General features: G+C 37.3%; 1 protein-coding gene across 2 annotated transcripts in view; it reads left to right on the top strand.

Moving 5' to 3' along the window:
- The window catches only part of YTHDF3 (YTH N6-methyladenosine RNA binding protein F3), a 55,714-nt gene extending 42,144 nt beyond the window's left edge, over positions 1 to 13,570 (top strand). For both annotated transcript variants that reach the window (XM_051970129.1, XM_051970130.1), the window contains one exon: positions 13,421 to 13,570. In XM_051970129.1, the coding sequence (XP_051826089.1) occupies positions 13,421 to 13,540 (120 nt within the window). In that variant the 3' untranslated portion in view covers positions 13,541 to 13,570. The remainder of the gene's footprint in view (positions 1 to 13,420) is intronic.
- Positions 13,571 to 17,647: the final 4,077 nt, after the last annotated feature.

Here is a 17,647-nt window from a genome sequence, read left to right as displayed (position 1 = left end):
GTGCTTATAAGCAGTTTTACATAGGATTATTAATAAATAAGTAGCTACATATTATCTTTATCTTCATCCCCATATCTATTTTATATGTAGATATAAAACTAATGTTTCTTAAAATGTGTTTTAACATACTTTGAACAGTAATCAAAACTTCAAAATTCAAAAAAACCCAGTTTTTTCAGCATAGAGTCCTAATACATTTTAATATGAAGTGTATCTCCTTTTCTCCCCATGAAGCTTATTTGCTGTGATGAACAACTTTTGAAACAATTTTATGATGTATGTGTAAACAACTTGGGAATCCATTAGAATAGCATAGTATAATATAATATAGTGTTGAAGACACTCTGCCCATGTACCTGACCAGAAACTTCTTTGGGTTTAGGAGTAATCTTGGGCAATGGAAAAGGTAAGTAATGTACTTTGTGACTCTCCTGCAGATTGTGTGTATGCAAGAAAGGACTTCAAACCAGCCTTTCCTACTTTTCAGAGCAGATCTCTTTTATCAACAGTGCTGGTATATGGGCAAAGCTACACATATATGCACATAATGTAAAATATCTTATGGGCCATGAAAAGATTTCAAATTGAGAACTCTGTGCTGAATATCCTCAATTTAGGCTGGAAACAAATTTAGGTATCTAATCCCAAATCTTATTGATGGACAAGCTGAATCCCAGAGAACTAACTTGTTCATAGTCACATAGCCAGTAATTGGCAAAGCTGGGATTTGAACCTAAATCTTCTGACTAATACAGCGTTCTCTTCTCCCCTCCCCTTTTTTGTGAATGAATAACTTAGAAGTAAAAAAAAAAAACAAGTTGTCATTTTGAACTTTCTCTTTTCATTAACTGGATAGACTATTTAGAGATTATAATCATTATTAAAGAATCTTAGCATAATACAAATCTTAGCCCTCTTTTTTCCCACTGTCAGAGAACAGGTCTGATGACTATTTTGCATTTTTACCTATTCCATAAATTTCCATAGCTAGAAAAATTCATTTTCTTGTCTTTCAAATTTCTGGACTTGAGAGCCTGGCTTATCTTCAAGTGATTGAAACATTCCAACACCGGGCCTAGACTTGCATCCTTACCATTAGGGGGAGAACCTAGCAATAGGGGGAGAGGTGTACACTATGATTATAACATTCTAAATGCCTGAAGTCAATTCCTGCCACAATGTAGCACAGATAGGAAGTTGCTAAAGAGTGTTGAGTAAAATCTTTTTCATATGATCTGAACCACATTTACTTCTAAGGACTTAGTCCTCATGCTTCTTTTTATGATTTTTTTAAAAGTGTTCTTGATTTAAAAAAAAATTGTGCCACATTTTTGCTTATACATAATAAAGTGTTGCATCATTTGGTAGACCAAAGATTGGTCAATATGTTAAATTCATCTTTTTTTCATTAATTTTTTTTTTAAACTTTTTTTTAGTAGTGTGTTTAGCTTACTCTTGCCCACAATACACCTCTAATGCTTTCTGGATGATAATCATTTTCAGTTCTTTAGAGACTAATATTCCATGACTCAGCAGCATAGCCATGTAGAATATTGCTATTTAAAAGATGGTCTTTGTTTAAGGAGAAGATGCCTTAAAGGCACCCTGCCTACCCTTTCCTTACTAGGTAAGTTCAAGCACAACTCTATTTGGAGGTAGTATTGAAGATAAACTCATAACAAGTTTTGTGGTTTATCCACATAATTTAATATCATCTAGATTTTTTTCCTGTTTAAATAGGTTATGCTCTTGCAAGGTTATTGATCTTATCTAGGAGGTTTTGCAGTGCTCTATGGTATAATAAAATCAGTGCCATCTGCAAACAGGATAATCTAGAGGAGACCTTTACTATCTATAATAAATTCTCAATTTTGTGTGCTAAATGTCCTTCATGATAGTTATGAACATTTTGAAATACATAAATATGTTTCATTCCTTTGCTGATTAGCAAATAAAATCAATGTCATGTTTTTAACACGTCTTGAATAATTTTGATATATACATTGAAGACATCTTATTGAATGAGAATCTAATGTGGTATTTTACTGAAGCAAATGTGTGTGTGTTTATATAATAAAATGTGATTTTGCTTTGTATTTTTCAGCTTTTTTAAAAGATGTAGCATAGTGTGGAATATTACTTGTCAAAACCTTCTGTTCCTTTCTACCACTCTCATCAAGAACATTCTAATAGTTTATTCTCTTAAAAAGCATATTTAAAAAAAATAGCGCAGAAAGCGAGTGATGAGGTTGTAGAGATATTCTTTGTCCCTTTTTTTGGTAATAATTCAGCCTACTCATTTAATATCTTACCTTCTCTCAGAGATCATAAAAATTGACACCTTTAAGCTTCATAAATATCAAGTTGAAAAGAATCTTGGAGGTCATCCAGTCCATTTCCTTACTTTTGAGAAGATTGAAATTTAGAGAAATTAAATGATTCGCACAATGTCACAAAGTCTGATTGCAAAATGGAGGTTCAGACTCATGTATTATAATTTTATATTGGACTGCTTCATAGCCTTCTTTTTCTTCCAGTATGTGTGAAGACCAGGTTAGCATTCGATACCTTAGAATCAGCAGGAGTCAGGATAAGCAAAAGTCCTTGGTCTTTAGTGAGGGTAATGGGCACAGGAATCTCCACGACCTCTCCTCTTCATCTCCCACCCAAAAGTGACTGTCTTGTCTTCACCCTCTAATCCTGCTTACAATTTTCTGTATACACCAACAGATTGAGCCAGCATAGAATAGTAGGGCTGGCCATTTTCTATGTATATGCTAATAGAGTATTGTCCAATAAGCCTTAAGTGCTCAATTGTCCAAGTGTATCTGCTCGGAGTTTCAGCCCTTTATGTCTCCCGCTTTCTTTTGTTTTAGAATACAGGTGGTCACGCTATCCCTGACTTCTCAAGGAGGTGAGAACCCCAGAAAGGAGGTGATCACTCCCTCCCTGGCTTCTCAGGAAGGGACATGAAAAGCACCAAAGGGAAGTGGGGAGTCAAGCCATATATTGCTAGTGGGTTTCTGGGCTGAAGAGTCTTATTAGAAACAGGTATGCACAAACCCATCAGCATGGGAGGTATTAACACAAGCACATAGCAATAACACAGGCTATATTAGTGATGACTCTCCCCACAGCCAGTGTAGGCTCAATGTGGTGTAACAAACATGAATTGTATATGCAAGTAGTGGTATAACAAACAATAATGATTTATAATCAACATGGTGTAAAAGATTTCCAGAAGTTCTAGAAGGAGGGTATATAAACAACAGTCACATATATGCTTCCTTCAGCAGTCAAGAGATAGTCCAAAACCAATCTATTGTCCATTGCTTCATGTGTCAGGGAATCCAATGATCTCCGCAAGTTTTTGAAATCCTGCAACAGTCTTTTTATATGTTAGGGAATCCAGTGATTCCTGCAGATTTTGAAGTCCTGCAACAGTCTTATCATTTCTCAGAAAATCCAATGATTCCTGAGGGTTTTCAAGTTGTACAACAATCTTATCATGTCTCAGAGAATCTGATGATTCCTGAGGGTTTTCAAGTCCTATAACAGTCTTTTTATGTATTAGGGAATCCAATGATTCCAGCAGATTTTGAAGTCCTGCAACAATCTTTTCATATCTGAGGGATTCCAATAATTCCTGAGGGTTTTGAAGTCCAACAATTTTCTATGTCCATGAGTCAAACACCATAACTGCCATGCTCTTTCAGTGGTGGGCACAGTTAGCAACAGAACCACCTGATGTTTCTTGGGTCTTCTCCTTCGTTTCAAGAATCTGCTCTGTCTCTCTGCGATGGACAAGGCGAATACAGCTCATTGGCACCCATCTGATTCCTTCTCTTATCTGTAGAGATACAAGCAAACCCTCTTCTGCAAGCCGTTAACCTATCTGGTCCCTTCCATTCACCACTTTCTGCTTCTCTCCACGTCACCTGGTGATTATATTAGAGCTATTCGCACTGGACACTGCCCTTCTGATGGGTTATAAAACCTGTCTTCCAGAGCCAGCGAATCTTTGTCAAAAATCAAGAAGTTAATAGTATAAAGAGCTAAATTTAGAAGTTCTCTAGGGTTACCTGTGGCTCCCCCTTTTGTTTTTGGAGCAGCATCTTAGTGTCTCTGTTTCTCCTCTCTACTATTGCCTGTCCTTGAGGATTAACGGGTATGCCAGTGGTGTGTAAAATCTTATATTGTGCACAAAAGTATGCAAAATGTTTGGAGGTATATGCAGGACCATTGTCTGTTTTTATTGCTTGTGGCACACCCATAATGGCAAATGCTTGTGTGAGGAATTCAGTGACCACCCGGGCTGTCTCTTTTGCTGCTGGTATTGCCAAAGTGAATCCTGAAAAGGTGTCTACCACAATATGGATAAAAGACAGACGACCAAAAGATTTATAATGGGTCACATTCATTTGCCAAATTTCATTGGGTCTCAAATCATGAGGGTTCTTCCTTGAAGGCACTCCTTCCACCACTCCTGTGGAAAGGAGTGTGGAAAGAAATGCAAGCTGTACAGGCTTTTACTATGCTCCTACCTTTCTCTCTTATTATTCCAAATTGTAAACATAAAGTTTGAGCAGCCTGATGATATTTAAAATGAGATTCTTGGGCTTCTTGAAATAAAGGAGTACTGGCTAACATAGTTAGAAGGCTGCCTTTGAATTATCATCAAAAATAGGAGCTGGAAGTCCACTGTGAAAGTGGACATGCAAGATATAAATCTTTCCTGGATGCTTTCTCACTTGCTCTTGAAGTTCCTTAAAGAGCTGATATATATTAGAGGCTACAAATTTTATTTGGGCTGTGGCAATTATTTGCACCACACCTACTGAATAGGCTGAATCAGATATTATGTTTATATCTCCTGCATAATAAGTAAGAGCTAGAATGATTGCATACAATTCATTCTGCTGAGTGGACTAAAAAGAAGTTCTGACTACTCTCTTTATAGTTAAGTCACAGGAGTATGTATATAGCACAAATATTGTGTTTGGTTGCATCTGTAAAGATAGTTGGTCCTTTAAGAGGAACTTTGTAAACCTTTTCTTCAAGAATCCATTGCCAATTATGTAATAGTCTGGTTATCTTTAATGGAGAACTGTGTGGAAAATTTGGAGCCATGGCTAATAAAATTTGCCACTCTGGGATGGTTTCACAGCACACATTAATTTGTGTATTAGAATAAAAGGTGTATATCTTGTCAGGTCTTATCCCAGATAATTGTACTGCTTGCTTAATGGCCTTTAATAAAATTCTAGCCACAAGCCCTGGGTAAGGAAAAAGGCTTTGTTCTGGTTGTGCCTGGAGGTTCACCCACTCTATCACACTGTCTCCTTGATGAAGGACTGCTATGGGTGCTCTTATGTAGCAAAAACTAATATTTCCAAGGGTTTTTGAGTGACTCTTTCAACCGCATTGGATAAAACCAATTCAACTTCTCTCAAAGCCTCTTGAGCTTCTTTTGTAAGCTGATGTGGTGAATTTAAAGCACTGTCTCCCCTTAAAATATCATATAACAGTTGCGATTGATAGATAGTCAAGCCTAACACTGGTTGCATCCATTGGATATCTCCTATTAATTTCTGAAAATCATTTAAGGTGTTTAGCTTCTCTGTTCTTAAGGAAAGTTTTTGTACTGTGAGCACCTTAGGGTATACTTCATATCCTAAATATTGAAAAGAAGCATGTCTTTGAATTTTTTTCTGTAGCTATGTGCAATTTGTAGTATCTTAGTGTTTCTATGGTCCTTTGTAGACATGCTTCTAACATTTGTTCCTCGGGTGCACATCCCAATATATCATCCATGTTATGTAATAACATAACTTTTGGAAATGCTTTTCTTACTGGAGTAAGAGCAGCAGCAACATACATTTGACACATAGTAGGGCTGTTTTTCATTCCCTGCGGCAAAACTGTTTATTCATATCTTTTATAAGTCTCAGCTAAGTTAATGCTGGGCACTGAAAAGGCAAATCTTTTCATATCCTCCTTATCTAGAGGGATAGAATAGAAACAATCCTTAATGTCTATAACCCAAAGAGGCCATTCTCTAGGCAATTGAGTAGGAGATGGAAGCCCAGGCTGAAGAGTTTCCATAGTTTCCATCTGTTCATTTACCTTTCTTAAATCAATCAACATCCTCCATTTTCCAAATTTCTTTCTTACAACAAATACTGGGGAATTCCAAGGACTTAGAGAAGGTTGTAAGTGTCCTTGGTCAAGTTGCTCCTGTACTATATCTAATAAGGCCTGAATTTTATTGCTACCTAAGGCCCACTGTTCTTCCACACTGGTGTATCAGTTTCCCATTGGATAGGAACAGGTGAAAGTGTTAGGAAGCCTTCAACAGCAGCCTTGCCTAAAAAGCTGAAGTACTCATTTTTAATCCTAATTGCTGTAAAACAGATTGATAGGGATTTTTTCAACTATAAAAGGAGTAAAAACTCCTGTTTCATCTTCAAAAGTCCATCTCAAAGGGGTAGCACTAACTTTAGTTGCTATTGATCTCTCTACGCCAGACATATAAGTGTCTGTCTTAATCTTTGGCCAGTGACTGGGCCAGTTGGCACCTCTAATGACTGTATGATCTGCACCTGTGTATCTTTCTAATGGTAGGCCATTTATGTAGATAGCATAGGTTGGTCAGCTGTCACAGCTGCTGTCCGCTATATTCCTGAATTTTGTTGCTTGGAGTCAGAATCTGGGTGACTATCACCAGATTGCTTATTAGGAGTATGTATCAGTAAACCTGATGCTACTACTTCTCCTGGATGATAAGTCACACATTGTCTACCTGTATTAGTGACTGGGATATTATCTACACATTCTCCAATGTCCCACATGAGTATATGGATGGACACTATTTTGTAAGCATTGTCGGGAGGTGAAATGATCAAGCCTACTGTGCCTGGAGGCAAAGGATCCATAGGTGAACAGATTTCACCTCTTCAGAGGGTATCTCTGTTGTCCCAGCTACATACAACTCTATTCTCCCAGATTGTAATCCTTTTCTCCCATCAGGTTGCTTCCTGGATGATTGATTGTGTAATCCCTTTCTCCCATCCTTCCTGGATGATTGGTCATGTCTGAGTACTGGATTTCTAGGCACTCTCTGGGTACACCATCGGCTGCCATCATGCCCTAAGTGTTTTTTTGCCTGGGGCCCTGGAGCTGGGCCCCTCATCCCATTTCCCTGAGTCAATCTACATCCTGATGCCCAATGGAAGCCTCTGGTGCATTTTGGAATGGGGTATTGGGTTTGTTCTCCCACCCTGTTTTCTCACTCTGTCTCTATGCCAACATTGAGCTTTCAGATGCCTTACTTAACCACACTGAAAGCATTGACAAGTTTCTCTGGAAGTCCCTTGCCAAAAGGGACCCTGTCTTCCCATGTTGGGATCTTGGGAAGTCTGTATCATAACCTGGCTATAAAACGGATTTGTGCCCACTATGGCACAATGTCTTAGGATCTCCTCTAAAGGAGCATCCTTGTATAGTCCTAGTATAATTCTTCTACAAACCTCATTAGCATTTCCTTTAGCAAGTTGCCTTATCATAATGTCTGTTACTGCATTTTCACCATTAGTTCGTATGACAGCAGTCTGCAAACATTCCACAAAATCAGCAAAGGGTTTATTTGGCCCTTGTACTATTTTTGTGAAGGCCTCTCCTTTATCGTTTTAATTTGGGAGAGAAGCCCATACTTTGATAGCAGCAGCATCAATTTGCTCATATGCTGCTATGTAATTAATCTGTACTGAAATTTCTGCATAAGAATCTACACCTGTTAGTTGGTCATAGGTGATTGGAGGATTAACTCCACTTTGACTATTTTGTTGGGCTTGTATCCTACAAAGCTCACTATATTGAGAAAGCCACAACAAGTTTTGTCCAGGTTCTAAGCATGTCCTTACTATAGATTTCCAATCATTAGGGGTTAAAACTTCATAAGCCAAATTCTGTAATAACATCTTGACATAGGCTGATGTAGCTCCATAAAGAGTGCAAGCCTTTTTCAGGTCTTTGAGGATTTCTATATCAAAAGGAGCATATTTTCTACTTTCTTGACCTGAAGAGTTAAACTGTTGAATCAGAAGATACATACCTATTTTCAAATCAGCTAAATCCTGCACTTCTTCTGTGGCTTTAAGTACTGCCTTTTGCATTCTACTCATAGGAGGGGGTGATTGCTGAGGGGAAGGTGCTGGTGGTGTCACTTCCCCTCCCACTACTCCTCCTCCCTCCATCCAGGAAGGTGGAGTTGATGGGGGTGTGTCAAGGATCTGCTCTGTAAGTGGAGTTGAAGCTGCCTTGTGAGAAAGAGAATCACCATGACCTTGACCCTGACAATTCCTCCTGCCCTCTGGTGATAAAACTAAAACTTTTCTTTTTTCTATAACTTGCAGGATTCTTTAAGGCCAATTGTATTATGTTGTATGTATAGAATGCTTTCTTGGAAATTGAATGAAGACCTTTATCATTGTACTATTCACATAGTTGATCTCCTACCAGCTTCCAATTATCTAGCCCTATCTCCTCTTCCTTTAAGAATCAAGGGGATGTGTGTTCTAATGTACCTAAGAATCTAGCGATCTGTTCCCAAGTTACAATTAAGCCTTGTCCCTTGATCAACTTAAGTATGCTTTCTATAGCGCACCCCTTGGGGCGGGGGTGGGGCTGGGGCTGGGGCTTGGGCTGGGGGAGAATCTTTTCCCAATAAAATTACTAGTTTATCCCTTAACAAAGTAAATTCCCTATTTATCTATTAAAATACTTACCCAATTTCCTGGTCACCAGGAATTTCTTCAGTGAAAGTAGGGTCCTTGGTCCACATGTTGGGCCCCAAATATGAAGACTGAGTTAGCACCCTGGATACCTTAGAATCAGCTGGAGTCAGGATCCTTGGTCTTTATTCTTGGTCTTTAGTGAGGGGAATGGGCACAGGAATCTCCACGACCTCTCCTCTTCATCTCCCGCCCAAAAGTGATTCTGGCTTGTCTTACTCCACCCTCTAATCCCTCTTACAATTCTCTGTATACACCAATTATCGAGCCAGAACAGAATAGTGTGAAGGGCCATTTTCCAAGCATATTGTCCAATAAGTAATTAGCCTTAAGTGCTACATTGTCCAAGTACATCTGCTCAGAGTTTTAGCCCTTTACAAGCATGGGCCTCTTTATACTTGATTTAGTTCAGTTGCCTTTTCTTTGTTCTTTTTTTAAATTCTACTTCTAATTCATTAAGGACACCTAGGACTAATATTCAGATTTAAGTGTGGTGCCTCCACTGTCCTTAATGGTGAAAAGTTTGCTGGAAAATAAAATTATAGATTTTTTCCTTTAATTGTTGTCTTCCTAGTGTGATTATTCAATGATTTCTTTACTCAACTGAATGTATTGTCTTCAGTTACCAATAATTCTCAATTGCCAAATCCAATGACATTTTCTCAATATTCTTATTTGATTTCTATTCAGCATTTAACATTATTGATCATCTCTTCTCAATACTCTTTTTGGATTTTCATGACTTGGTTCTTTCTGTTTTCTTTTTTTCTTTTTGATTGATTATTTCTCACCATCCTTTAGTGCATATCTTTGTTCTGAGTCCTTTTTTTTTTTTTTTTCTACACTAGGGTTTGGTGACAGCATTGTTTTCAGGGAGTTTAAAATATCATCTATATGCAACTGATTCCTAAACCTCTATCTCCTGACTAATTTGCCTGCCGAGGTAGAGTAGCACATTTCCAGCTACCTATTCAACCTAACCATCTATGTCTCATAGACATCTTAAATTCAACATGTCTAAGAAAGAACTCATATTCTTACCCATCCCTGTTCTAATTGCAACCTGTTTCTGTTAAGGGTACCAGCAATCTTAAGTCATTCAGGCTCACAGCTTGGATGTGATCCTCAACCCAACGGTCCCACATGTCCTATTAGTTGTTAAATCTTCCATATTTCCTGTCTGTTCCTTTCTACTTAACATGGCCATGAGCCATTTTACTTTGGGCTTCCTTAACCTCATTTGGACTATTGCAATGGTTTCTTGTAGATCTCCATCTCCAAATCATCTACTACTGCAAATCTTTTCCCACTTGAAACCATTCTTTAAATAGTTTTGAAAATGATATCCTAAATCACAGATTTAATCATGCCAACTCCCTTACTCATACTAAAGTAGTTCCCGTTTCTTTTTAGGATCTGAAATTTAAAACCTTTCACAATCTAACTCTAAATCAACCTTTCCAACTTATACATAATTCCCTTTAATGCACCCTGTATTCCCATCATATTGAACTTTCTATTCTTTATACAATACATCCCAACTTCATACTCTGTTGTTTTCAAAGTCTGTCCCCCATGTTAGGAATCCTTTGTTTCCTTCAAAACTCAGCTGAGATACTGTGTCCTACATGAAACTTTTCTTGTTTTTTTCTGACCTGCTGATTTCCTTATCTGGAAACATTGAAATCATTGAGCTATATTAAAACATATGTAATGACTTCTTTTGAAGTTTTGAATAGCTTCATAACCTTTCTCTATCTTCCTTTTATTTGCAATAAGTCTTGATACATAAATGGTAGTTATTTTATAGTTTTTGCTAACTACTGTGAGCAAGGTGACTATTACATAGGTAACAAACACTACAGATTTTTAATATATGCAATACATATGTATATTGCTCTGTTGTTTGTAACATTTGAATATTCAGTTTGGCCAGTGAGAGAAATTCCATCCTGGTATTTCTTTTTCCTTCCATCACCCTATACCCCAGCACTTGATTTGCCAATACTTAGCACTGTTTTCTCAATTGGTTGAATTTTTTTTGTTGTTCAGCTGATTTTTCAGTCATGTCCAACTTTCTGTGACCCCATTTGGAGTTTTCTTGGCAAAGATAATGGAGCAGTTTGCTAATTTTCAAACAGGGTTAAGTGACTTAGTCACACACTTAGTAACTATCTTAGGCCAAATTTGGACTCAAGTCTTCCTGACTCCAGGCTCAGCAGTCTATCCACTGAGCCATGGAGCTGTCCCCAATGGCTTTAACTAGCATTGACCTAATTGGAGTTTCTACAAATTCAGGATGAATTGTTTTGAGAAATGTATGAAATAAAACATTTAGAAAATCCAATTGGAAATTATTCTAGTCTTAAGGTCCATTCAAAGCACTCTTGGAAAGTTGTAATCACTAAGTATCACTGGTTTTTGTGATGGCTGAATCCTGACATAGCTAAAAATTAACCTAACTGGAGTGTGAGATAACTATTCAATTCTTGAGATGAAATTGGGCCAAGACACAAGACTATCAGCCCACATGTGAGATCACTGACCTTGCAATAAAAGAGCGCTATTCTTTCAAACCAAATTTTTCTATTCTTTTCCAATTATACCACATCTTGGCAACACTAACACTTTATAACATTGTACGTAATACTATATGAGTAGAATAGTTGTTTTCCATGAAGCCCAACTTGATATATTTTAGAATTCAAAATTGAGTAAAGTCAATTTTTATTTAGGTTTCTGATAGTAAAATCAAATGAGACAAGATGAGTTGGTTCCAGAAATAGTATTTCTGACATTAAAAATAACCAGGGCTATGTAATATAAGGTTAATTTGGGTGGAATGGAGACTTCACAATCCAGTGATGAAAAACTAATTATCCTTTGCTACCAGTGGGGGGTTCTGTATTATGGAATTTGAGAGTCAAAGGATTTAAGCAGGCACTTGATCCAACCCGTTTTTGAAAGAAACCCTTCGGGTGACCTAGCTTCTACTTTGGAAATCTATGAGGTGAAATCTACCTCTCAAAAATACCCATTACACTTTTGATGGCACTATTCATTCAGAGCTCATAGTTGGGAAAACCTTGGCATGCTACAGGATCCCAGCAGCCTTGGTACTCCACCTTGTCACCACCTTCTATCCCTCTAATTGGAGAGTGAACTCCACAACTTTCAGTTAATGAGGGAACTGTTCACAGAATTTTTTCCTTTATTACCTGGCTGCACTACTCTGGTATTTTTCTGATTTTTCCATGTTCCAGCAGTAACTGCTTTCTCTGAGTTCTTTCTACTCACCTTTCCTCATTTTCAGTTTCCTTTTGTGTTTTGTCTGCCCCAATTTGATTGTAAGCTTTGTATTTGTATGCTCTTCACTTAGGACAATAGGTGATTAGTAAATATTTGATTAATAGAATTTGTTTTGTCACTAGTCTAAACAGGCCTCTTTTCAGCTTCTACCTGTATGCTCTTGATTCTGCCCTCCATGGGACAAACACAAGGTTTCTAACCTTTCTTCCATAGGACAGCTATTTAAATATTTGGCAATAAATTGTGTTTCCACTAAATGTTTTCTTTTCTAGGCTAAATGTTCTTTTTTTTTCTTTTGGGTCTGGAATCAAGAAGACTGGGTCAAGAAGACTGAATAATCATATTGACCCCAGATGCTAGCTATGGGACCATGAATAAGTAACCTCAGTTTGCCTTGTTGTCTCTCAGAGGATTATTTTGAGAATTAAGAGAGAAAATATTTGTAGAAAAAGAATGTTTGGCACAGTCCCTGGCAGAGAATAAGGGCTGTATAAATGCTTATTTCCTTCTTTTCCCCTGGTTTAGGGAGTGCTGATGAGTAGGAAATGAAGAGATGGCTTGCCTGGAAGCCCTCTTTAAATAGAGATTTTTCGAGGAGTTCTTTGCTCTACCTTCAGATGAGTACCAAGACGGATGAAATGGATGTTGAGTTTCCTGATGATGGAGGTCCCTGAGGGACATCATAAAGTCTAATCCAAGGAATTAAACTAGTAGAAAATAAAGGATTCATTGTGATGAGGTTCAGCTCAGGGCAGAGAGTTGTGGGAACCCTTTTTGGTCAGTGCAAGTCCTTTGTAAACGAATTTACATACCCCAAAATGTTAGTCTGGCAAAAAAAAAAAGAAGGCACTGAGAAATTGGCCTTTGCTAGGAGGCTGACTTCCTCAGTGGCAAGATCCTGATAGAAAAGTAATGGTCTAGCAGAGGAGTCCTGGCAGAAAGATAAACAAGGGGTGTAGAGAAATCTTGGCAGAAAGATAAAGAAGGGTTAACACTGAGAAAAAGGTGTCTTCTCAGCAGGCAGGGGTTCCTCGCAGGTAGCTATGCCAAGGAGAGGTCCCTTGGCCTGGCACATTCCTGCTTTGGCCCTCTGCAAAGGAATGAGCAACAGAAACTTGTTTTATCTTGGCTGGGGGCAGTTTGAGTTGAAATCCAATTGAATAGATGATTTCCAATTGAAGGAGTGTGCCTGGACTAATCTTCAACTCAATACAGGGTGTAATCAGTAGTGAGTGTTATCAGTGCGGGGTGTGCTGGTCTCAGCCAGGGTAACAGAATGAAACTATTTATCTTAATTCCCTGCACCTTCTCTTTCTCAGGGGAGAGCTGCTCTGAGAGTTCAAGGAGAATTTCTCCCCTTCAAGGAGTTTCTCAAGCATTTACCTCATGGTCCCCCTCAAGCCAAGACCGTATCGGGGTTCCCCCATCAATTGTACTGATCTGAGTTCAAAAATGTATTAAAAGTTGTTTCCCCATAAATTATTGTTGTGGTTATTGTGTAAACTTTCTCTTGTTCCCTTTTATTTCACACTTTGTTTCTACAAGTTTTTCCAAGTTTCTCTTGAGTCCTAAATGTTTATCATTTATGATGTAATAATATTTCAGTACATTCATTAACCCTAAATTTTTCTCAGCTATCCCCAAATGGATCAATACCCTCTTTGTTTCTAGTTTCTACAACAAAAAGTTCTGCTCTTAGTATTTCTGTACCTCTCTGTCGTTGATTTCTACATATCTTGGCCAAAGACTATGCCCTATTTAATGATTTGGAGGAAATAGTTTGAGGTAGATTCTAGAATACTTCAATTTCCACCTCCATCAGTAGTGCTGGTTTTGTAACTCAGTCATGTCGAAATCAAACAGAAACTGGGACCACTAATTCATGTATTAGGATTCTAGTAAACCATATATTAGCTTACTTTTAAAATTTAATGTTATCTATATTTTAATAGATTTTTATTTATTTTGTTAAATATTTCCCAATTACATTTTAATTTGGTTCATGCTGTACGTACTAGGGAGGAGGCTACATGTTTGATACCTCTTTTGCTGGTCATCTAACAGTTCCTGTTTTCATTTTTTTGAATCTGGATGTAAAGTAGCTCAATTATTTTAAATTATATTCTTTTACTAGTGTTTTGGATAATTTTTATACAGTTGCATTTCTTCACTTGAAAGCTGCCTCATTTCCTTTGATCTTCTATCTGATTGGAAATTACTTTTAGAGAGAAGATTCTGGAAAGATAGTGGAGTGGATTGATAAATATCAAGTTCCCCCAAATTTCCCCCACAAATAGATCAAATTTGCGTCTCAGGATGAACATAGACTGGTGAAAAATAAAGAAGACGAGGCAGAACTGGGATCCTACTGAAACAATTTGAGAAGATCCTAATGTTAAAAATAACTCTCTTGACACTGAAACTCAGGTATCAAGGAAAATTTATTAAAGAATAATCTTAAGGAATTGTCTTAACATTTCTGGCCAAAAGTGGGCCTCATTTCTCTTAGGGAAGAGGGAGCACTGAGTACAGAAATAGGGGAACCTTTATACTTGCTTGTGTGACACAGCTCCTCCCTTCAAAGAAGGAATTGGTCTGTTTTATCTGGATTACACTCTTTCTGATATGCCCATTACATGTTTCCCCTTAAAATATATTCCCTCCACACATCATACATTCCATGTTCAAAAATGGCAGAAAACTCCTTCTCTGGGGTGTGTTGTTTAATATTCAATTAGCCTATTAAGCACAAGCAGTAGTGATTGACCCAACTAGTTTGGGCTGGATGGGCTATTATCTTGAGTTTGTGTTTTTCTATTTCTGTCCCATGGCCTTGGCATTCATGGGGTTGCATCCCTGCAGCACTGACTTCACATGCTGTCCCAGAGGTGAAAGTTTCTGTGGTTCCTGCTGATGCTCCAGCCATACCCAAGTAGCCCAGGGCTCCCCATTTGGCATTTCAGTGGCTCCTTTTCACAGGGCTTAATCCCTGGCCCCAGGGCTTTTCTTAGTGTGAAAAATGCTGAAAAGTTGGGTTTCCACAGTATTGAAAGCTTTGAGGTAGGGTGGGATAGTGGGTACCACTGACCAAGAGGTTTTTCAGAATGTGAGAAGTTAAGAAGATTAGGATTCACAGAACAATTAAGTGGTCAATAGAAGCCTTGAGCAAACAAGAAATTGGGGGGGTAGAGGAGAAGGGCAGGGCTAGGAAAGCATAGGTGGATTCAGATACTCTTTCTTCATAAGTCCTTTATACTTAATAGTCAAAATATCTTTTTCATTCAAAATCATTCTCAAAACAATATTACTACTATTGTATATAATGTTCTCTTGGTTTTGCTCATTCTCCTCTATATTATTTCATGCAAATTTTCCCACATTTTCCTGAAATTATTATGCTCATAATTTCTTATAGCACAGTAGTATTATTTCATAATCATATACCACAACTTGTTCAGCCATTCCCTTGTTGGTGGACATCAGTGCAATTTCTATTTCTTTGCCACCACAAGGAGAGCTGCTATAAATATTTTCAAACATATAGATTCCCCTCCTCCCTTGCCCCGCCCCCCCCCACCTTGCAATTGGAGTTAAGTGACTTGCCCAGGGTCATACAACTAGAAAGTGTTAAGTGTCTAAGGCCAGATTTGAACTGAGGTCCTGACTTCAGGGCTGGTGCTCTATCCATTTCGCCACTTAGATGCCCCAGAACACATAGATTCTTTTTCTTCCTAATCATTTTTGGAAATAGACCCAGCAGTGCGATAACTGGATCAAAAGATATAGTTTAAGGAAACTGAGTGGATGCCCACTAGTTGAAGAATGGCTGAATAAATTATGGTATATAAATTTTTATGGAATATTATAGTTCTATAAGAAATGATCAGCAGGATGATTTCAGAGAGGCCTGGAGAGACTTACATGAACTGATGCCAAATGAAATGAGCAAAACCAGATCATTATGTGTGGCAACAGCAAGATTATACAATGATCAGTTCTTATGGACATGGCTCTCATCAAGAATGAGATGTTTTAGGCCAGTTCCAATGGCCTTGTGATGAAGAAAGCCATCTGCACCCAGAGAAAGGACAATGGGAATTGAATGTGAACCATAACATAGTATTTTCAGTCTTTTTGTTATTGTTTGTTTGCATTTTGTTTTCTTTCTCATTTTTTGGTCTGATTTTTCTTGTGCAGCATGATATTTGTGGAAATATGTATAGAAGAATTGTACATGTTTAACATATATTGCTGTCTAGGGGAGGGAGTTGGGGGAAGGGAGGGAAAACAATTAGAACACAAGGTTTTGTAAGGGGGAATGTTGAAAATTATCCATGTACATATTTTGAAAATAGAAAGCTTTAATTAAAAAAAAATTAAAGGTATAGTTTAATAACTCTTAGGGCATAATTCCAGATTGCTCTCCAAAACATTTGGACTGGTTCACATTTCCACCAATAATGAATTAATTTCCCAATTTTTCCACATTCCCTCCAGCTGTTGTATAATGATGTCTTTCTGTTCTATACTTGTGAAGTTTTTTAAGCACAAGCTTTATCTCTATTGAATTTGGTCTACTTCAATCATTACAGTCTTTTACCCTGTGAAGATCCTTAGGTGTTAGAATCCTTACAAAGTGATAAGTCAGTTGCCTAATTTAGCACACTTTGGGATACCAACTATCATCTAGTGCATTAGTTATTCCTCCCAGCTTGGTGTCATATGAGAATTTGATGAGCATGCAATCTCTAAATCATTGATAAAAATGTTAAGCAGTAGTCTAACTATTGAACCAATTCTGAATCTCTCTGAATGCATTATCTTCTAATCTATATTTTTCCATCTTCTCCACAAGAATGGTGTGAAGTAATTCATCAAAAACTTTGCTAAAGTTTAGGCAAACTATATCTGCAGTAATCCTATTACCAACTACTTTAATAATCATGTCAAAAAAGGAAATGAGATTAGTCTGATATAAATTATTAAAGAAGCCATACTGATTCTTTGTAATCATTGGTTCCTTATAGAAATATTTGCCAATGATTTCTTTAATGATCTATTCTAGAAATTTCTAAGGAATCAAAGTCCTCCTTACTGGACTACTTGGTTCTCTTGCTGTTTTTGAAAAAAAAAGTTTATCTTTTAGTGTGTTTGAGTAAAAAAGATAATGAAGTCTATTTTGGACATATTGAATTTGAGATATCTACAGGACATTTTTTAAAAAATTCAATAGGCAGTTGGAAATGCATGACTGGAGCATAAGAGAGTGATTAGGAACATAGCCAAATACTCCTGTACATGGGGCCTTTGAGGACAATGAAATTGATAATCAAAACAAAACATATTGAATATACAGTTTAATGAATGAAATAAATTAAAAATTACATTTAAGAGAATAATGAATTACTATTTGTGAGCTTAGATTTTCAAATCAATGTGTTTTAAAAATGTCTTTAAAAAAAAAAGTCTCTTTCTACATTTGAGTTAAGACCCATTCCCTGAGAGCAGTATTTTGTAAAATGGCAGTACCCTAACAAATGAGCTTT

Source organism: Antechinus flavipes, chromosome 1, assembly GCF_016432865.1.
Source record: "Antechinus flavipes isolate AdamAnt ecotype Samford, QLD, Australia chromosome 1, AdamAnt_v2, whole genome shotgun sequence".
Lineage (NCBI taxonomy): Eukaryota > Metazoa > Chordata > Mammalia > Dasyuromorphia > Dasyuridae > Antechinus > Antechinus flavipes.
This window is presented reverse-complemented; position numbering and strand designations above follow the sequence as displayed.